At 39.7% G+C, this 20,941-nt stretch overlaps 1 protein-coding gene across 8 annotated transcripts in view; it reads right to left on the minus strand.

Annotated features, from left to right (window-relative positions):
- Positions 1-20,941, minus strand: part of abhd18 (abhydrolase domain containing 18) — an 89,285-nt gene that overhangs the window by 7,803 nt on the left and 60,541 nt on the right. For all 8 annotated transcript variants that reach the window (XM_072584161.1, XM_072584162.1, XM_072584160.1 and 5 more), the window contains 2 exons: positions 13,818-13,919; positions 6,589-6,964 (listed from right to left, as the gene is read on the minus strand). In XM_072584161.1, coding sequence (XP_072440262.1) covers positions 6,589-6,964; positions 13,818-13,919 — 478 coding nt within the window. The remainder of the gene's footprint in view (positions 1-6,588; positions 6,965-13,817; positions 13,920-20,941) is intronic.

The raw sequence follows: 20,941 nt of genomic DNA on the forward strand, positions 1-20,941 counted from the left end.
CTCCGAGCCTGCGCCGATCCAGATCCTCTACCTAAACCTGTTGCCTATTTTGTAAGGATCCGTATCCCTCTGCTCCCTTCCCATTCATGTATCTGTCTAGATACATCTTGAATGACGCTATTGTGCCTGCTCCTACCAACTCTGCTCACAACGCGTTCCAGATACCCACCACCCTCTGCATAAAGCACATTCGACACATATATGTCTTGAACTCTTCCCCTCTAACCTTGAACTCACGACCCCTAATAATTGAGTCCCCCACTTTGGGAAAAAGCTTCTTGATATCCACCCTCTCTATACTTCTCATGATTTTGTGGACCTCAATCAGGGTCCCCCTCAACCTCCATCTTTCTAATGAAATTAATCCTAATCTACTCAACTTTTCTTCATTGCTAGCACCCACCATGCCAGGCAACATCCCGGTGAACCTCCTCTGCACCCTCTCCAAAGTATCCACATCCTTTTGGGAATGTGGCGATCAGAACTTGCCAGAGCCATTTTGGTTCAGACTCCTTACTTCAATAAAGTGCAAGCCCTTTAGACACTAAAAATAGATTAACTAGTTATTTGTTTCTTTGCAGCTTATAGAACTTTGACATGGGTCAGGCACAAATCCAGAAAATGGCTATTTCAAAACGTAATTTTTCCACAGGAAGCACGTCAGGAAACCGTAGAAAAAGTATAAAGCACAATAAATAAATGTGATTTTTCTTGTCTTTGTTCTAATTCACCTGAATATAAAGTATTATTTATAATTAAGTAATGAATGTTTTATTTCTGATTTTCAATAGCACCATGCAGACTTGTAGGCTACTCACGGAATAAAACAAGTTATTCAATTTCTTCCCAATTCACTGAAATTTTAACCTGAATTGACAATTAACTAAGATATAAATTGTTGTTTAATACCTGACTTTTGTATGTCTTCAAAGAGAGACTTATTTATAAATTCTCTCGGCTAAAAATTTAAATAAAACACAATTTAATTTATAAGAGAAACAGATAAAAGTTTGTACAAAAACACTTACCCTTGCTAACATTTTACCCACAGTTTTCACATGAACATAGTGACATATGGCAAGTTTAAAAGTTGCCAAACAACCAACATAGAAAGCTTTTTTTTCTGGGTAGGCTGTGGGCTGTCCTGGGGAATTTTTTTATGCCAATGTTAAATAGGAGATATTCCATGTTTGGCACAAAGTCCTTTCAACTTCAGAACTATCATTACTGTTACACTCAACGAGAAAGCTACTTCAGTGTTAAACTGGAAAAATTATGTACTTTGAGACCTTGGTACTAAAACATGATGTCAGAAATGGAGGCATTATTTTCAGCCATTTTGAGAAAGTTAATGAAGGAAAAAGAAATGTGAAATGTGATGAGCGTGAATAGATCATGGTTGCAGTTAACGTACAAAGTGTTAGAAATAAAGGTGCTAAACTAAAATCAATATTTACCATTTATGGAAAGAATTTTGTAGCCTTAATAATACTTTTGTTTCAGTTAGGGAAAATTAGGAACTAAAAATATTCCTGATGCTAAGGTTGACAAGAGAAATAGACATTTAAAAACTGAATGTGGGTGACTTTATTTATGAAGGACTAACAACATTAGAAAAGTAACCCCTCATTGATTCATCATATCTCAAGAGACTTAAGAAATAAGTAACATATTCCAAAACTGGGAATACATTGCAGAAAATGTAACAGCAGGAACTAAACACTAATTTAGAGCTTTACACTAACAACTGTAATAACGCAAGGTTTGTGAAGGTTTGCAGCTCAGGTTGAGGTTTAGGATGTAGGTTTGCTCGCTGAGCTGTAGGTTTGATATCCAGACGTTTCATTAGGCGACCTCCAAGTGAAGCTAAGCTGTTGTCTCCTGCTTTCTATTTATATCTTTCTCCTGGATGGGGTTCCTGGGGTTTGTGGTGATGTCATTTCCTGTTTGTTTTCTGAGGGGTTGATAGATGGCATCTAGATCTATGTGCTTGTTTATGGCGTTGTGGTTGGAGTGCCAGGCCTCTAGGAATTCTCTGGCGTTTCTTTGCTTAGCCTGTCCCAGGATAGATGTGTTGTCCCAGTCGAAATGGTGGTTTTTTTCATCCGTGTGTATGGGCTATGAGGGAGAAGGGATCGTGTCTTTTTGTGGCTAACTGGTGTTTGTGTATCCTGGTGGCTAGCTTTCTTCCTGTTTGTCCTACATAGTGTTTGTGGCAGTCCTTGCATGGAATTTAAAAGATGACATTGATTTTGTCCATGGGTTGTACTGGGTCATTTAAGTTTGTTAGTTTTTGCTTGAGAGTGTTGGTGGGTTTGTGTGCTACTAGGATTCCGAGGGGTCTCAGTAGTCTGGCTGTCATTTCTGAACAACAAACTCGCATATCTGGACGTCACAGTAGAAAGAAAGGACAAGGGAGAATTACAAACCTGCGTATACAGAAAACCGACAAACACTGACCAAGTACTTAACTACACCAGCAACCTTGCCAACACACACAAACGAAGCTGTATCAGAAAACTACTCTAACGAGCCACCACACACTGCAGCACAGACGAACTTTGAAAAACAGAGGAGAACCATCTATATGACGTATTCAAGAAGAACAGATACTCAAAAAACACAGTGCGCAGATTCCTCAAGAACAAACCACGACAAGCAGACCAAACACAGCCAGAAACCCTAACCACCTTACCATATATCAAAGAAGTTTCAGAAATGACAGCCAGACTATTGAGACCCCTCGGAATCCTAGTAGCACACAAACCCACCAACATTCTCAAACAAAAACCTTAGGGTAGATAATCTGCTTCTGATGAAATTAGGTGATGTTCTGAGATTGCAATTAGGACATTTTCAGTGATTAATGTGCAAGAATGCTGAAAGAACAGAGAATTAAATTTGCTTATAAGTAACCAAACAGGATTGAAGGTAGTCCTGATCTTAAAGTTATCAAGATAAAGGAATTGAACAGTTTTTTTCATTGTTATGATGTAGAACATAGTTAAGAATAGTTGGTTGGAAAAATTACAGATTAAAGAACAAAAGTAACAGTTCAACTAGGTGCAAATGGGTTGGTTCAAAAGCATGGGGCTCAATGGATAGTGATCACAACAAAATAGTGGTTTAAACTTTGGTAGAGGAATTATGGAACTGGAAAACTAAGGAACTTAATTATAGAAGGCAAGCAATAGGTGAAATTAAGTAAGAAACCTTATTAAACGAAGGGAAATAACAAGAGTCATCATCAACACAAACACGTAATTAAAAAGATAGTCAAATAAGACATACAAAGACTTATGATGAAAGGAGCCATTTGAGAGTAAGGGAATGGCCGTAATTCTCACAAATACATTTTCCGAGGAATATGAAAGTGAAACTGTAGGACTCAAAATGAATGTGGTAGAACAATACAGTGATAAAAATCTAAATCAAACTAATAACAAAGTTCAGCATTAAAAATACAAAAATCACCAGCTCAATGCCCATGCATCTCAACACTTCAGGAAGTTGGCAAATACATGGTAAGAGGCTTGAGTGCAATGTTTCAAACAGCTTTGCAAACAGGAAATGGGCCCAAAAAAATCTACAGAACAGAGAAGATTGTTTAAGATAAGCCTGAAAACAGTTGATCAGCCTGTTACTTATACTTTGCCTACAGTAGTTATTTTAATTAACGTGTTCAGGCATGTTACAATACGCTTTTGCAGCAGGTGAGACTTGGGCCAAGGCCTTCTGGCCCAGAGGCAAAGTAGAAGAAAGGCAACCACTCTGCAACAAGAGTTCATTAGCAGTGGAATCACTGAAGTCAAATGAGTGAACAATCAAGAAGCATCAGCGAATGGGGAATCATCCACTTTGACTTTTAAAGGTTGGGTTAGGCTTGACTAATTGAAATTTTGAAGAAATCACAATATGCTGATAAAGAGAATGCAGTAACTTTTCACAGGGTGTCTGCTTAAGTGTCACACAAGAGATGTTATGAGAGCAAAAGTGTCTGCTTTATTCTATAATGGCTGTCATTTACAATACCAGTTGTTGCCCATCCCTAATTTGCTGTAACTAAGTGATTTAATTGGCTATTTAATCAGACTGTTAAGGATCAATTACAATGCTGAGAGTCTGCAATTCAGGCCAGACTAGGTACAGACAACAGATTTATGAACAATTTTAGGGATTCAGCAGTTTCAATTTCTTTCAATTCCAGATATATTAATTGAATTTATTATGAAATGTTAATCCACTATCTGCCACATTGGGATATGAACCCATATCTTCAGAACATTATCCCAGATATCTGGATTACTGGTCCAGTAACATTACTACAACAGCTTTAGGTGAGGGATAGAAAATAAAGAGTACGTGTAAATTTATATTTTAGATACTAGATTACGGTTTGTGAAATGCTACGAAATGCTAGTGAAACATCTTTTGTTTTCCATTTAAGAAATTTACAAATGCACATGTGTCATAATGATAAAGTTAATGCAAAGTGGTAAAACAATTCAGAATACAAAGGACAAAGATCTAGGAGGTGGTGTAGACACATGGATCTTCAAAGAGGAATGTAATAGAAAACTCATAAAAAGCAATGGGTTGATTATTAAACAAGGGTACAGCACTGATTATCAAAACAAAGTAATTCATTTGAATTTTTAAAAGACATTAAGAACAGATTTCAGTACACGTAGTTCATCCTCAACGCGATAGTCATGTTATAGAGTCATAGAGATGTACAGCATGGTCTTTGCAACCCTGCATTATAGAAAATTTGCACTTTAGAAACTTGCTTAAAATGTTGGCAATGTAATCACATTACAGCTAACACACGTTTTAAAAGTTCGTGCTTTAGAAAGTGTCCCATATTCGTCAGTCATAGCGAATTTGTGTTAATGAAACGTGCACTATAGCAAAACGATTTGTATTGCAAGCTGTTGTAGTATTTCATGATAGTGGTGCTCTGCAATTGTTTTCTCACTGCGACTCCATTGCAAGGTTTGAAATCATCATGACCCTTCAACAAGAATCATGTAAGTGAGAGCAGGGACCTAATAGTGAACAGGGGCAGGGCTCAGAGGGAGGTTGAAAGTGTGGGAGCTCCTCAGAGGAGGAGGATGGCTGCTGTAGCTAGAGTGGTAGTCCACCAGTCTTTACTGCCTCAGAATTCAACTGCAAAACTTGTGCTTGTGACTGCCCTTGGAATCTTGACATTCTCTTAAAAGCTCTGCATTACAGGGTACAACAATAATTAACCATAATTACCCTAAGAATAAGAGATTATATTTTTTGATAAATAAATGATTGAAAATTGAGAGGTATTTCTCTGTAAGGAAGATGGAGGAAGGGGCAAATAGAAGATGCCAAATTTATGGAAGTATTCAGGAGGCTTGAAGTCAAAATCAGAATTTGTCAGCAAATCATTAATGGGACTATAGACTCTGCTATCATTGTAAGTACAAAAGATAGATATCACAAGAAAATTTTCTTGTTATTGGACTGTGGGATGTTATACCATGAATGATAATTAAAATAGATTACTAAATTAAAAATATACTAGGTAAGTGCTGAAATGAAAAATATAAATGCATACATTGGAATAAATAAAATATGCTCAAATGATGCCTTTTATTAAATCTACAATGGTGGACACGAGTGCGCTTGACTGATGTTAAAATTGATGATAAAGGATTACCCACTGTAACAGTTAAACAGAGTTTACAAAGCAATAATAAAAACCAGCTGATTAGCAAGAATAAGGATTGTAATTATTTCCTAGAAATGCAGTTCTTTTGTGTTTGCCCTTCCCTGTAGAGGTTAGTTCCATGCTAGAGAGTACATACAAGTTCAGACCTTTGTCAACGCAATCTCAAGTTGAGCAATATGTAAATACAGATGGGGACAAATCCACCATTTAATTCATTTCTTGTCCAGTATCCTCTGCTACTTTCCCAGGGGAAATAAATTCTGCCTCTAAAACAGCAAATTACTCTGATATCAACCTTCTGACATTGGTCACAAAGATGTGAATCATGTTCATGCATAGAGTTCTAAAAAACAGGTATGCATTAGCTATTACAGAGCCCAAAAAGAAAGATACTCCAAATCTTTGAAAGCTTCATTTAAGTTCTTTTTTTCAATTCTATCCAATATTCTTTGGAGAAGTGACTGATGCAAATTTCCATGTGTACAGTCACCCTTCCAATTACCTCGGCCAAAGTTGTCATTTTCCACATGTCAATTTGGACAATGATTTTAACAGACTATTCCAAAATAGAATAGAATAAAATAAAACTCTATTACTGTTGAGTCAATCGTACTATGGCCAAAGAGTCATTCAAAGCTACACTTCCAGCAATGATGGGATCAGCATTTGAAGCTGCATGAGAAACATTTCCTTTCTGATATAAAGACCACCTATAAAACCTTAACCATTACCCTTACTAAAATAAGCTAAACACATGGCAAAACTACCCAATGAACTATCAGAAGAGATTCAAATGGTTCCTAAACAATGAGACACAATGCCATAATTAGGTAGATTACACCACTTTGTACATATTTTGAATTTCATTGAAAAGTTTAAATTACCTGAGAAATTTCCAATGTGTGTACATTCATCCATAACTCCTTTCATGAAGAGTATAGATTCTCGTGCTAGGGAGGCCTTCCTTTTGTCCATCTTTAACAGTTCATGCTTTACACTGGATGAATACTTGCTAATATTTGTTGATGACATTTGGTGATTTAGGCAACCAGTGTGTGAAGTACCTTCAAGTAGAATTCCTTGTGTCGAGGCATTTAAGGCAGCAGTGTCTGTACTGAACCGAGTAACTGTGGCAGTCCTCATCATTTCTCTCTTGACATTTAAATCTAACATGCCTGTGGCAAGATCACGATGATCCAAGTTTTCAAAGGTTGATGAGGAGTTCTTCACAAAATCCTGGCCCATTTTAAAGGAATCTGCCTAAATATAAGATACTTAAAATTTAGAAATAATTTAAAAAGCATTCTGATATACTCCTTTCTCTCCCCAATCTCCAAAACAGGTAGTTAAGAATCTGAATCTTATACCATGATCATTAGAATAATCCCAACCAAATTTTTTTCCAAACTAGGAATGCAGAGGTCAATTCTAACACTTTAAAAATCTTGCCGACCAGGTGAGCATTTACTTGTCATTTACCAACTGTGACTATGATGTCTGGGAACATTCAGTTCTACGTGGTTTATTTATGTACCACAGAGTACCTATGCACAACCTGGAAAGTAGAATAACTTTCCTCCCAATCATTACCCTTTTTATATTATCCCTACAAAGGATACTTTTCTGAAAGACTTTGAGTGTAAATACTGTAATGAACTATCCTGTATATGGTTATTGGTCTTACAATAAAAAATCAAGATCAGCCAACATCTGCAACAACTCAGTCACAGTTCAGTGAACATGATTTGAAGAGGTTAGGCAAATCTGGAAGTCAGTCTGTGATTCAAATTGTTGCACAATTAGAGCTCTTTCTCCTCACTTTAGAAGTCCCATTTCACCTCCCAGTTCCTTAATCATCATTTTACAGCTGTAATAGGAGTTAATGCGAACTTAGTCTGCTGTAAAGCTTGTCAACAGCTCACACAAAACCAACTTCATGGTCAGCTGACAAAAGGTGTAATTTAGCAGGACAAGACCAGTCTCTAAGTTCAACTTTCCTTAAACAGGAATGCCTAGTAGTGCCCATTACTTCATCTGAAAGCCGACAAAGTCAGCAAGCTACCCACTGTGTCCAAGGCTGAAGTTAAGTAAATAACTATTCCTTGATATTAAAACTAGAAATTCAAATTCATTCAACAGAAGGATGAATGAACTCAGCATGACACAGGGCCATGATGTCATTCAAATAATTTGTGATCATGTCTTTTGTTCTACGTGGATGAATGTTTTAAAAATAGATGTCACTTACTTCCCCCTAGGAACAAATAAACACAGCAAGTTACATCTCTCACTTACTAGCAGCTGATTTTTGACCATCAAGATGCTGTCGTTTTAAGAGGAAGGGACTTGCAGACGATACGTTTTGCTTTAAGAGTAACACCAGAAAGGGACAGCAAATAGGATATATATATATATATATCAGAATCAGGTAGACAAACTGTTTTTCTATTAATGCTGGAAAAGTGTTTTGTGTGAAATTACAATATCTAAGACCTATGTAAATCAGCAAATTAATTGGGAAATTAAGATATTGGAACTGGTTGAACACTTGTAAGAAAGGATAGATGTAACAAAGCAATTACAGGATTATTCCTCCTGGCTGATCTCTCACATTGTGCCTCCTTTAAATTTGAGGTTGCGCACAATTTTGCTGCCTATGAATGACTCTCACCAAACTTTGCTCTCCTATCAGCCATTTGTTTGCTTGCAAGACAATATTGATTTTGAAACTTACATCCTGATTTTCAAATGACTCAATGGCCTCATCCCACTCCATCTCTATAAATCTCCTCTAGCCCCATATCTGCACTCCTCTAATTCTGGCCTAATTTTAATTGCTCCATCATTACTGGCTGTGCCTTCAGTTGCCTAGGCTGCAGGATTACCTCACCATCTTGTTTTTCTCCCTGAAGACAATTCTTAAAGTCTACTACACCTTTTACCAAACTATTGATCATCTCACCAAATATATTGGCTTGATGTCACACTTTGCTTTATAATTATCCTCCAACATCCTGGATGTTTTATGACATTAACAGTGTTATAAGTTGTGTACACTTTGAGGTAATAAGATCAACTTGACAGACTTTGAGATAATTTGGACAGGTATAAAGGATGTAATGGAATTCCTGACGTGAAAAGATAAACTATAAAATCACTTTGTACATATCTAGGGGAAATCACAGGTGTCAAAAACAAGTTAAAAAGGCTTGTTATATTGGATAACATAATTACAGATTTGAAGCAAGGCGTACAATTCAAAACAAAAGTCTGCCTTTCTAATATCATGACTAAAAATGATAATTTTAATAAGGCAATGCATGGTTCATTTTTTGTTCAATGATAACTGAGATATACTAAACACAAATTGGTGCACAGCATGTTACTTGTAACATTAAATCGCAAAAAATGACAAGACAGCTTAAAACAATCCAAGGGCTCATACCAGAAACGTTGATTCTCCTGTTCCTTGGATGCTGCCTGACCTGCTGAGCTTTTCCAGCAACACATTTTCAGTTCTGATCTCCAGCATCTGCAGTCCTCACTTTCTCCTCTATGTACAAAGTTAAGCAGTCAAATCCTACAATGAACTCAATTATAATTCAGGACAATTCTTGCCACTTTTGCTTTGACTGCAGACTGCATTTTTCACAAGGAAAGCAGGAGCAATATATTGCAGAATTAACCACACAGCCTTGTACCACCAAGCTATGCAAATTAAGTCACACAAAATGTTCACTGTACATTCCTAATCTTTAGTAAGTAGGAAGACAGCACAGCCTGGCCAAGTAATTCAAGCTAAAGCTACAAACAGAAGCCAAACTAATGTACTGGAAGTATGATCACTGCTGTGATTAGCAGAAATGCTTCAACTTGTAATGTCTGATGAACAGTAATGAAATTACTGAAACTATGATGTGTTGCTTTATGAAGTTGTTGAGAGACAAACATTGGAGAGAACTGCCCGGAAAACTTCCTTTCTACTCTGAAAATAGTGACATGGGATTTTTTACAATAGCCTGAGTGAGCAGAAAAGGCCTCAAATTAGTCTCACGCACTTTGTACTACTCTAATGTGACAACTTAGATCATGTCTTCAGTTTAAGAATGAAGTTGAATCTTTGACCTTCTGACCCAGAGGTCAGAATCTCCATTACCAAAATAATTTGTTTGAATTTGTAAATCAAATGTGTGCTTGAAACATCTCTACACCTACACAACTCTTTCTAACCACCGTAACATTGAAGCTAAGTAGTTATACAGAGGAACATTGATTATCCGGCATTCAATTATCCGAATTTTGGATTATCCGGCAAGACTGCAAGGTCCTGATACTTGGCTAAACTATGTTGTCCAGCATTCGATTATCCGGAATTAGATTAATCAAATGAAACACTCCCTGCCCGTGTCCTTTGGATAATTGAGGGTCCTCTATATTTTGTAAAATCAGCATTCAAAAAACATTACACAAATCTCATTAGATAAACTCAGAAAATGCAGAAGAAACTCAGCAAGTCTGGCAGCATCTGTGAAGAAAGAAACAGCATTAAGATGTTTTGAGTCCGATATGACTTCTTCAGAACTGAAGGAAGTTGAGAAATGACGGATTCTAAAGTTAACTCTATTTCTCTCTCCACAAGTGCTGTCAGAACTGACTTTCTCCAACAATTTGTTTTTATTTCAGATTTCTAGCATCTGCAGTACTTTGCCTTTAGTCATACAATAATCCTCTCACTATATTTGAAGCAGAAGATAGTTCTTTCAATGACATCAAGAGTCACCGTTCCGAGGGGTGGCAAACACACACAGACTAACACTCCAGTCTATGACAGGAGATTCCAATCTAGGCTCCTTCAGAAATATGAACTGTACTTTAAATCTGACTGGTCTGTCATAGTACAGAACAGTCGATGGAAGGCAAATTACGCCACCCTTTTCACAGCCATTAGCTGCTATATTCTGTGATTTTAAATGCTCAGCATCACAGATGACCACTTTGACAGCTCCCGCAAAAGGATATGATAAGTGCAAGGTTCAGTGCAAGCAGGGTTGACTAGGTAGGTCATGGAACGTGTGCAGGCAGAAAGGGACCTAGGGTGTTGTGTCATGTGAAGAAATGGGTAGGGTGTTGATATTGGAGTTGAGGGTGGGGTCTCATCCCAGGGAGGGCAGGATTTTGGGTCTGGTTGCAGGAATTGTTGAGTTCTGGGGTGCAAGAGTGGGGTGTCACCCAGTGTTGCGGGTGAGTGGGGATAAGGGTGGACAAAGTTAAAAAAATCACACAACACCAAGTTATAGGCCAAAAGGTTTATTTTGAAATACTAGCTTCAGAGTGCTCTGAAAGCGAGTACTCCCAAATAAACCTGTTGGACTATAACCTGGTGTTGTGAGATTTTTAACTTTGTCCACCCCAGTCTAACACTGGCACCTCCACATCAGGGATAAGGGTGTCAGGTCCTGACTAACGAGCCACCAGAAAAGCTGCACCAATATTTTAATCATTTAAGTGGGTTGAGCTGAATAAAGGTCTTTGCTCTCTTGAATAATGTGTTCTGGATCAAACAGAAAAAAAATCTATTTTGGACTATCTGTCTGGCATAATTGTCCCTTAATGATTAAAATAATTCATACATCATGCGGTATTTTACCTTGGAACCAAACTTGGTCATATTGTCACTTCAGACTGAAGATTCTAGCTAAGAAAATCTGACTTCATGAAAAATAACATGTGAGTTGCATCAATCTTTGAATCACAGCTCAGTGCTCTTCAAAGTTAGTGGCAATTCTCCATAAGCTATTTATTTCTTGCCCTCAGGCTCCAAGGCAAGACTTTAAAATACACTGGGAGACAGTAAGGTCTGCAGATGCTGGAGATCAGAGTTGAGAAGGTGTTGGTGGAAAAGCACAGCAGGTCAGGCAGCACCAACCTCCGCATAAATCGCATCATCCGCCGACATTTCTGCCACCTACAAATGGACCCCACCTCAGGGATATATTTCCCTCCCCACCCCTATCTGCTTTCTGCAAAGACCATTCCCTCCGCGACTACCTCATCAGGTCCATGCTCCCAACAAGTCACCCTCCCCTCCTGGCACGTTCCCCTGCCACCGCAAGAATTTCAAAACCTGAGCCCACATCTCCTCCCTTACCTCTGTCCAAGGCCCCAAAGGAGCCTTCCACATCCATCAAAGTTTCACCTGCACTTCCACATGTCACTTATTGCATCCGTTGCTCCCGATGCAATCTCCTCTACATTGGGGAGACTGGATGCTTTCTTGCACAGCGCTTTAGAAAACATCTCCCAGACACCTGCACCTATCAACCCCACCACCCCGTGGCCGAAAGTTTCAACTCCTCCTCCCACTCTGCCAAGGACATGCAGGTCCTGGGCCACCTCCATCGCCACTCCCTGACCAACCAACGCCAGGAGGAAGAACGCCTTATCTTCTGCCTCGCGATCCTTCAACCCCAGGGCACCAATGTGGACTTCACCAGTTTCCTCATTTCCCCTCCCCCCACCTTACCCCAGTTCCAACCTTCCAGCTCAGCACTGCCCTCATGACCTGTCCCACCTATAAGTCTTCCTTACCACTTATCTGCTCCACCCTTCTCTCCAACCTATCACCTTTACCCCCACCTTCATCCACCTATTGTACTCTCAGCTACCTTCTCCCCAGCCCCACCCCCTCCCATTTATCTCTCCACCCCCCAAGGCTTCCAGCCTCAGTCCTGATGAAGGGCTCCTGCACAAAACGTCGATTTTCCTGCTCCTTTGATGTTGCCTGACCTCCTGTGCTTTTCCAGCAACACACACTCAACTTTAAAATACGTTGGCCTAACTAACAATAGTAAACAAAAATTATAAATACTTTCCAGGTATCATATTTCATATTCAATCATAAAATCCCAACAGTGTGGATGCAGGCCATTTCATCTACCAACCCTCTGAACAGCATCCAACCCAGACTCAACCCCCTCTACCCTATCTCTGTAACCATGCATTTCCTATGTCCAATCCACCTAACCTGCACACCTTTGGAATACAGAAGGAACTTTCTCATCTTGCCAAAGATTCTGCTCCAAATTACCTTGAACTTGTTTTCTCTTTTTACTGACTCTTCTGCCACTTGAAACAGTTTATCATTATCTAGTTTATTAACACCCCTTAGGATTTTGAACTCTTGCTTTACATTTTTTTTCACAACAACCATTAAAACAAAACATTGCCTTTGCTCCCAAGTGATTTTACAAGGTTCCAAAATCATTACAACTGTCATGAGGCTCCTGCTTCACTAGCAAGTGGCACCTGACACGCTCTAAGGCAGCATAACCACTAAAAGCACACTGTGATAAGAGCACAGACCTTTTGACCCATTGCTATTTAGCACCAGGTACAGCATAACAATTAGCTTGATGGGCTTCCCTTAAATCACAACTTCAGTAGTTTTGACTATGTATTAGCTATGAACATATTAGCAAAAGACAATATATACAGAATATTGGCATAAATTAATTTGCCCCAATGGCTGAATAAAAGCATCCATTATGAAAGCATAAAACAAGTCTGACTGATATATTGAATGTATGCTGGCAGCTACATCAATACATGCACAGCTGGCCAACATATCACGTGCCTAAAAAAATGCTGTACATCCGGGTTTCTATGAGTGATGAGTGGTAGAAATCACTAATAATTCATCAACCCATTTCTTTTCAGTACCAAAAGCCATTAATTGCTTCACTTATTTTGAGATGTTAAAATGACAGTTCATGATAGGAAAGGAAAGAATAAGTTGGTGTCCTGACAATAAGTACTTACTTCTGAGGTAATACCGATTAGCTACGTTGGTTTGATTATATCAAAATATACTGCTCACGAAACGACTAAACAATTATATTAATGAGAGACAGTTGAAACTAGAGGCCTCGGATTAATAGATATTCAGTTTCAGATTTCACAGGGGCAGTATTATAGAAGGATTTTAATCATCAAATGACCACCCATGGAAAATCTTTAAATATAATTTTAGTATAATTTGAAAAAACACCATGGTACAAAGGCAATAAACATATTCAGCACAGTAATATATAGCACATTAAAAACTAAAACTTACTCCACAGTACTCCAGCAGTCTGATAATTTCTTCTTCATAAACAGTTTCAGTGGCATACTGCTTTTCCAGCTCTCTCCAGTTCACAGCTTTACTTAAAACACCCTGTGAATTGTAATAATATTAAAATAAACAACATTTCATGGACCTATACTAAATTCTTTAAAGGACTGCAGCTACACTTTCTATTTCAACAGAATAAATTAATTTCCTATTATTCTCAGACCAGAGAGAAACCAACACTATCTGCATGATGTGTAAAATATCATTAAACATCACACACTTTCGCATTGAAAAATAATTAGTTTACAACACATACATAATAAACAGCTGCTTGGTAGTACAGATTTGAATACTAAAAGTAATCCTGCACAATAACCCTGGCACATATAATAATGCTTTGCTTTAATGTGGGTAAACTAATGGAGCTTTCGGTCTCATTGAGTGTTGTAGTTTTCATTTTAATGTTGCTTCCCTTATGATGGGTGCCATTTTGATGCTGTCTCTCCTGCTCTCTAACTCGAGACTGCTCCCCGTGCTCCACCTTCCAATGTGCAGCCTTCCTCTGTGCCTGACCCTAACCCTTAATTTTCAGCCTCTCCTATGAGGCAGGAGGTATTGCTGCCAGAGGTCTGCACGTGGAAGCTTTTACTCACCAGGCTCCAGAACACTCACTTGAGCTGTCAAATGTCTCAGCTATGTCATAACTGCTGCAGCTTTCAGCAAGAGACTGCACTCCTCTTTGCTGCTACCAGTATCCAGGATGCACTCAAACGTGGTGAAGCTGCTCCTCTTGGACAGTAATGGGACCTTGGCCTTCCTCCTCTCCATCTAGCAGGCAGGCATCAGTCATGATTTTGCTTGGTACCTGCTCTCCATATCTGACTGTGAAGAGGATAGTCAGAAGGCATGGATCTGCAGCAGCAGGAAGCAGGACATTTGGGTAGCAGGAATGGCAGCAAGCAGGAGGTACAGTATTGAAAGAAAGATTTACCCTTTCATATTTTAAGATTTATTTAATTTACCAATGTTGGATTTTAGTAGTGTAATATATCTCAATTGACGGGGTATATATACACTTTTTCTGATAAGGAAGGTCCCATAGAACCTAACTCCAGTGTTAAACTTAAATCTTCTAGAAATCAATATTCCATTTCATTTCATTTAGAGTTGTGATTTTCAAGATCATGACCACATCTTTAAGTGAAGATTTACTGTAGCATAACCTGTTGAGGTTATTTGAAATTCAGCATTCTTCCACTTGTTCTGATTAGTGCAAAATGAAAAGCTTTGTCTATATGTCTCTCATCAACAATATTCAAATATATTAAATTTACAAAGTGATGTTTGAAGATACTTTGGAGATGCTGGTGTTGGACTGGGGTGTACAAAGTTAAAAATCACACAACACCAGGTTATAGTCCAACAGGTTTACTTGGAAGCACTAACTTTCAGATCGTTGCTCCTTCATTAGGTGGCTGTAGAATAAGATTATAAGGCACAGAGGTGTTTTTCAATCTTATTCTCCACAATCACCTGATGAAAGAGCAGTGCTCTGAAAGTTAGTGCTTCCAAATTAACCTGTTGGACTAGAACCTGGTGTTGTCTGATTTTTAACTTATGTTTGAAGAGGTCATTAACTTAAATGGCAAGGTGATGACATTGCCAATTTGCCTTTTATGCACATTCCCATCTTTGGATGAGTTGAAGGCATTAAAACCATAGAAGCCATTCCACCAGTCATATCCTTGTCAGCTTTAACTGGAATAATCATTTTATAATCTCACTGACTTGCTCTGTGCTAACAGCCTTCTCGTTCATTGCTTCAAATGTTTATCCAAGTTTCTCCACAAAGATTAAAAGATCTCTGCCTGAATCAATCGCTGTGATGAAGCCTTCCATGCTCAAAAACTACACACTATTCTTTTCTGACCTTCCTACTATAAACTACTTTTTAAAATTAGATTAGATTAGATTACTTACAGTGTGGAAACAGGCCCTTCGGCCCAACAAGTCCACACCGACCCTCCGAAGAGCAACCCACCCAGACCCATTCCCCTATATTTACCTCTTCACCTAACACTAGGGGCAATTTAGAATGGCCAATTCACCTAATCTGCACATTTTTGGACTGTGGGAGGAAACCAGAGCACCCGGAGGAAACCCATGCCCATGCAGATACTGGGAGAATGTGCAAACTCCACACAGACAGTTGCCTGAGACGGGAATTGAACCCGGGTCTCTAGTGCTGTGAGGCAGCAGTGCTAACCACTGTGCCACCGTTCAGCCCATTTTAATTGATGTCAAGTCATTGACTCCAACTAAAGAAAATACATCCTCATCAATTCTATTGAATCCCTTCACAATTTTAAAAAGCTTCTGTAATTCTTCGACTTCATTGCTCAGTAAAAATAGTTTCTGCATCTCTCATCTCTCCTTGTACATACAATTGTTCATCCCTAATACCATCTTGGTAAGTCTCTATTTCACATAAATTATGGAGCTGGTAAAAAACAGATATAAAACGACTTTTAAAGAAGCATTTGGACAGATAAATGAACAGGGCAGGGAATAGAAGGATAGGGACTATGTGCATACTGATGGGATTAGTTTAGAATGGAATCATCGTAGGCCAAAGGGCCTTTTCCTATGCTGTACTGTTCTATGTTCTATAAAATAACACACCCTGATTCGCATGCAGGACACTCTTGATGAAGATGATCATTGCCTGACACTTGTGTGGTGCAAATGTGACTTGCTACTTGCCAACCCAAACTTGTCCAGATTTTGCTGCATTGAGGCATGGACTACTTCAGTATCTGGGGAGTTGCAAATGATGGTGGACATTAGCAAACAACGTGTGCAGTTTGCCACCTCTGACCTCATGAAGGAAGGAAGGTCATTGATGAAGCAGTTGAAGATATTTCTACTGAAGGATTTCTTGTTAGAGATGTCCTAAAAAGTGGAGGTGATTGACCTCTAACAATCACAATCAGCTTGGTTTGTGGCAGGTATGACTCCAACATGCGGAGAAACACCCCTCCTAATTCCCAGTGATTCCAGTTTTGCAAGTATTCCTTGATGCCGCATTTGATTAAATGCGGCCTTGAAGTCAGGGACAATTACTCTCACCTTTGGAATTCAACTCTTTTGCCATGTTTCAACTGAGACTGTAATGAGGTCAAATGCTAAGATACCCTGCAGGAACCCAAACTGAGAGTCAGTGAAAAGGTCATGTTAAGTACATAGTGCTTAGTAGCATTGTTGATTATACCCTCCAACATTTGACTGATCATCAAAAGCAAACTGATGGATTGGTAATCAGTCAGGTAAGGTTTGTCCTGTTTCTTGTATATAGGACATGCACGGGCAATTTTCCATATCATCGGATATATGCCTGTGCAGAGGCTGTACTAGATCAACTTGTCTAGAAGCATGGCATGTTCTGGAGCACAAGTCCTCAGTACTATTGCTGGAATGTTGTCAGGGCCCACAGCCTTTAAGTAACCAGTACTTCCATCCATTTCTTGATGTCATGTGGAGTTGAATTGGCTGAAGACTAGGAGGCAGAGACAGGTCATACATTCATCATTTCTGACTGATGTGTTAGGCTCCTTCATTATCAATATAGGAATATTTGTGCAGCGACCTCCTCTAAGGAGTTATTTAATTACCACCACCATTCATGAGTAGTTCAGGCATGACTGCAGAATTATTGTGCTCTACCATTTGCTGTTTATGCTGTTTGGTACATAAATCGTCCTGTTTTGTCATTTCACCAAGTTAATACCTCAATTTTAGGCATGCCTTGTGCTGCTCTTAGCAATCCCTCCTGTATACTTCATTGAACCAAGGCTGCTCCCTTGGCTTGATTGTAATGGTGGAGTGAGGGATAAGCTCAGGCATGAAGTTGTAGATTGCATTGGAGTACAGTTTGACTGCAACTGATGACCTACAGTACTTCACGGATCTGCAATCAATATTATCAGTTTACTGAATATGGTTGCCTTAGTTATAATCATTTCACAAGTTCCTCTGTAGTAACTGAGTTTTTGGGAAGAAATTAACTTCCACTATGAAAACTGACAAAGTACTGGTTTAGTGTCTCTGCCATTTGAGTTTCCCATTACCTCACCTTTTTCTCCCTCTGAAGAGCCAACGTATACTTTCACCACCCTCTTCCTTATTATATACATTTTGGAGCTTTTAGCACTAATACTTATATTTTCTGCTAGGTTCTTTTCATAGTACATCTTAGCACTTTTGATCTTGTTTTTAGTAATCCTTGGCTGATGTTTAAAGTTCTCCCAGTCCTCTAGAGAGCCACTAACTTTTGCAGTATGATATGCCTGAGTTTTTGCCTTAATGTTATCTTTGACTTCATTGTTAAGACATGGATGATTTTTCACCTTATTGCAACTCCTCTTCCTCTCAGAATTATACATTAATTGAGAGATATTTTGTACTCCCTAAGCATTTGCCACTGTTCTTTAACCGAGCTGGCTCTACTAGGGCCAAATCAGTCCTCAAAAATTTGCACAACACTAAAAATCTAGTATATGACTTTGTCTTCACTCTTTCAATCTGAATTGAAGGCCAGCATTTTAAGATCACTCCTTCTGAGAGGATCCTTAACTACAAGGCCATTCATCAATCCTTCCCTGTTACATAGTACCATATCTAAAGTAGCCAGTTCGCTGGTTGGCTCTATGACATATTGTTGGAGAAAGTGAGGACTGCAGATGCTGGAGATCAGAGCTGAAAATGTGTTGCTGGAAAAGTGCAGGTCAGGCAGCATCCAAGGAACAGAAGAATCAACGTTTCAGGCATGAGCCCTTCTTCAGGAATCTTCAGGAGCCCTTCTATGACATATTGTTCTCAGAAACAATCCTTTATACACTATGAACTTGTCCCCAAGTTTGCCCTTACCAAGTTGATTAATTCACTCAATATGTAGGTTTAAATTACCATTGCGACCTTCTCACAAGCCCTCATTATTTCCTGGTTAAAGTTGCTTTGAAGGGTTTGTAAATTACACACACCAAGGAGTTTCTTCCTTTGCTTTTTATTTTCACCCAAACCGATTCAACACCATCACCCATAGTACTAATATCATTTCTTAATACAGCCTTGATGTCATCCTTAACCAATAAAGCAATTCCATCTCCTGCTCCTTCTCGTCCATCCTTTCGGAATACTGAGTACCCTTGGACATTTAACTCCCAGTCCTGATTCTCCTGTGACCATGTTTCAGTAATCCCCACCATGTCATACCCTTTAGTCTCTATTTGTGCTGTCAGCTCATTAACTTTATTCCAAATATTACATGCATTTAGGTACAAGATTTTTAAATAAGTTCTACTGATTTGTCTTTCTCTTTGAATATCATCTTGTACATAATGCTTTCCACACTCTCCATCCGTGTTAACACTGATTGTGTGTGTGTGTGTGTGTGTGTGTGTGTGTGTGTGTGTGTGTGTGTGTGTGTGTGTGTGTGTGTGTGTGTATATGTGTGTGTGTAGGGGTTGAAATGGCTGGCAATTGGAAGGTGGGGCTGATTGCAGCGCACAAACCACAAATGTTCCCTGAACCAATTCCCAGGTTTGCACTCAGCATCTCCAAAGTAGAGGAGATTGCATCGGGAGCAACGGAGGCAATAAATCAGATTATGGGAAACACAAGGGAACCTCTGCTGGACTTGGAATGATTCTTTGGGGCCTTGAACGGAGGTGAGACGGCAGGTGTGAGGGTAGGTTTTACGCCTCCTGTGGCTGCAGGGGCAGGTTGCAAGTGTGGAGGAGGGGATTAGTGAGGAGTGTGGGCCTAACAAGGGAGTCACAGAGGAAACCATCCTTGCGAAAAGCAGATAGGGGTGGGAAGGGAAATATCATTTTGGTGGAAGATGATGCTCCCATATTCCCAATTCCTCCACCTCCACTGTATCTGTTCCCAGAATGAGCAATTCCACTACAGGACATTCCAGATGTCCTCCTAATTCAAGGACCTCAATTTCACCTCCCCCAAGATCAACAATGCCCTCAAGCACATCATCTCCATTTTCTGCACCTCTGCCTTCAAACAAACACCCCTCAGTCACAACAAGGATACAGTCTCCTGGTCCTCACATTCCACCCAACTAATCTCCAAGTCCAACCCATCATCCTCTGCCACTTCTGCCACCTGCAGTCTGACCCCACCACAAAAATGATGTTTCCCTCCCCACCCCTATCCAATTTTTACAGGGACCGTTCCGTGACGCCTCATTAGGTTTACCCCCCTCTACACCTGGAATCTTCACCTGTGGCTGCAAGAGGTGAAAAACCTGCTCCCACATCTGCATCTCACCACTGTCCCAGGCCCCAAAGAATCATACCAAGTCCAGCAGAGATTCACTTGCATTTCCTCTAAACTGATTTATTGCATCAGTTGCTCCTGATGTGGTCTCCTCTACATCAGAGCCACCGAGCGCAAACATGGGAACCGGTTCAGGGAACATTTATGGTCCGTACGCTGCAATCAACCCCACCGCCCAGTGGCCAGCCATTTCAATTCCCCCTCCCATACCCCCAACGATATGTCCATTCTGGGCTTCCTGCACCATCAAAATAAGGCCACAAGCACCTGGAGGAAGAATACCTCATCTACTGTCTCGGAAGATTACAACCATAAGGCCTTAACATAGGCTTCAACAGCTTCCAAAACCTCCCCAACCTCGTCCACCTCATCCTAGGCCTAGCCCTCCCATCCCTTTCCTGACTTAAACTATCCATCTCCCTTCCCACCTAATCACTCCACCTTTTCCACTGAACAATCACAACCACGTCCTACGTGCATCCACCTACCATCATCCCATGCACCTCCCCCCCCGCCATACCATTCTCACCCTCCCCCATTTATTTTTCAGTGCCCTTCCCCTCCCTCAATCCTGATGAAAGGTTCTGACCTAAAACGTCGACTCCCCTTCTCCTCTGATGCTGCTTGACTGCTGTACCTTTTCCAGCTCCAATCTTTATCCACTCAATTTATTCCAACTTTCAACTCATATTTTGATCTTTTATGGTTCCTTCCATCACCACGGTCATTAGACTGTTCGTGCCTGAGAAGCTAGTTTATCAAATAATTTACCT

Source organism: Chiloscyllium punctatum, chromosome 14 (genome assembly GCF_047496795.1).
Source record: "Chiloscyllium punctatum isolate Juve2018m chromosome 14, sChiPun1.3, whole genome shotgun sequence".
Classification (NCBI taxonomy): domain Eukaryota; kingdom Metazoa; phylum Chordata; class Chondrichthyes; order Orectolobiformes; family Hemiscylliidae; genus Chiloscyllium; species Chiloscyllium punctatum.